The following is a 2,028-nucleotide window of genomic DNA, read 5'->3' as shown; positions in this document are numbered from 1 at the left end:
CCCCCCTCACTCCCCCCCACCTCTCCCCCCCCCCCCCCCCCCCCCCCCTCCCCCCTCCCCCATTAGACAAACAAACCCTGCATGTACGTCCATAAACACAGCATTAATGTGCTTGCACCTAGTTTGGTCGACCTGCAGGCTTGTTAACACGAATAAACACGCACGCGGAGGTGACAGTTTGACCTCGCTGACACAGAATTATTCTTCATACACATTATTGTGCAGAAATGTGTTATTTTGTTATAGTCCATGCACATTAAACCTGACCAACTGACGACACTATTTATTACATTGTTAGTGTATTTACATGCACACTAAAAACAACATTTTAACCAGGAATTAAAGTTGAACTGTAATCTTTAGGTGGTAATGTTTCACATTAAGCAGAAAGACCAGGAAATGAACTGGCTGCAGGCGTTTTAATATAAACAAACGCTTGCACTTTAAAGTGAAACGTACACAAGTGGAGTCTCTTATTTCTGTCAGCCGCCAAACAAGCTTCCCAAAATATGAACTACAGTCACACAACTGATCATTAGCAGGTACATGTTAGTAGAGAAGAGCAATGAAACGCATGTCAGTGAAATGGTGTTGTGCTGTTTGTTTCAGGGGGGACGGACTCTCTGCATGAGGGAGGTGTGTCCTGTCCTGTCCTGCCCCGCCCACCTCAGCCACACCCCGCCGGGACAGTGTTGTCCCAGATGTCTCGGTAAAGACCAGTAAACCGTCTCTCTGACCTCTGTGGTTGATGTAAAACCTCCACTGCTCTAAAGCTGCAGGAGGTTTACCTGGTGGCCTTTAGCTCCTTCCTGTTTCCTCCGTCATTGGTGGGAACCTTCACCAGAGGTGGAGAGTTACTAGTGAACTACTTAAGTATATATTTGAGGTACTTTTACTTCAGTCTTTTCTTTTCCTGCTGCTTTTACTCCACTACATTTCAGAGGGACATGTTGTACTTTTTACTTCACTACATTCGTCTGACAGCTTCAGTTACTTACAAACTAAACTAAACATAGAAATAGCCTGTAAGAGAAAAACAAATGAATGGACACTTTTTTGTTAATTGTTTGCCATTTTTCATGCAAAACATTGCATAAAAAATGTGAGGATTTGCAGCTTTAAAAATAATATTTTTGTAAATTCTCATCATTTATTTTAGTAATTGTTTGATTGTACTGATGGGTTTGTGACACTTTTTTAAGATTTTTTTACAAACAATCAATCAATTAATAATCAGAAGATGAATCCATAATGAAAATAATAATTAGTTAACAGTCTAATAATCTAATGACAGAATATGTCATTTTTTCTGCTTTAGTACTTATCATTTAAATACTTTAATCACATTTTCCTGATTATACTTCCATACGTTTACGTGAGTAACATTTATAAATAACTTATCTGCTGCTGTGATTAGTGGAATGAAGATTTAGCACATTGTTCATCATTCCTTCATGTTCGTCTCTTTACATTGACTTGCAAATACTTTTACAAGCTAAATAACCTGAACAAACATGATTCAGAATGTTTATGAATGCACAACATAAGTTTTGTGTGTCTCTGCTTCTTACCTTTGACTCCTCCTCCTCCTCCTCCTCCTCCTCCGTCAGGTCAGAGGAAGGTGTTTGATCTGTCTTTAGGAAGCTGTCTGTTCCACAGCGAAGTTTACGAGAACGACACGTCCTTCATACACGACAACTGCACCACCTGCACCTGCAAGGTACCCACCCGGATCTCCTCCTCCACCCTTAACATAAAGACCCCGAGTTCTGTTTGATCTAAGGTTCACTCCACAACCTCGTTACCGGATGAATAAAGATGAATCCTGTGAATGATGAATCTCATCCTTTGATCCTTCTTGTTGTTATTCTTCCAGGATTCCACGGTCGTGTGCAAGAAGCAGTGCTCACAGCCGGGGGTCTGCCACAGCGACCGGTGCTGCGAGGAGTGTCTGTCCTACGTGAAGGTGGAGGAGGTGAAGTACTGCAGAGTCCGGAACAAGATCTACAGGGTGAGAGGGAGGAGGGG

General features: G+C 42.0%; 1 protein-coding gene across 1 annotated transcript in view; it reads left to right on the top strand.

Moving 5' to 3' along the window:
• The window catches only part of LOC116380017 (BMP-binding endothelial regulator protein-like), a gene marked incomplete at both ends in the record, with an annotated part of 3,216 nt that extends 1,205 nt beyond the window's left edge, over positions 1 to 2,011 (top strand). Inside the window, 3 exons of the mRNA XM_031841969.1 lie at positions 610 to 709; positions 1,611 to 1,720; positions 1,877 to 2,011. Coding sequence (XP_031697829.1) covers positions 610 to 709; positions 1,611 to 1,720; positions 1,877 to 2,011 — 345 coding nt within the window. The remainder of the gene's footprint in view (positions 1 to 609; positions 710 to 1,610; positions 1,721 to 1,876) is intronic.
• Between the last annotated feature and the right edge of the window lie 17 nt (positions 2,012 to 2,028).

The sequence above is a fragment of the Anarrhichthys ocellatus genome, unplaced genomic scaffold (assembly GCF_004355925.1).
Source record: "Anarrhichthys ocellatus isolate YVR2014 unplaced genomic scaffold, GSC_Weel_1.0 scaffold5826, whole genome shotgun sequence".
NCBI classification, from domain to species: Eukaryota; Metazoa; Chordata; class Actinopteri; order Perciformes; family Anarhichadidae; genus Anarrhichthys; species Anarrhichthys ocellatus.
The sequence above is the reverse complement of the archived record's forward strand: the minus strand, read 5'-3'. Positions and strand labels throughout refer to the sequence as shown.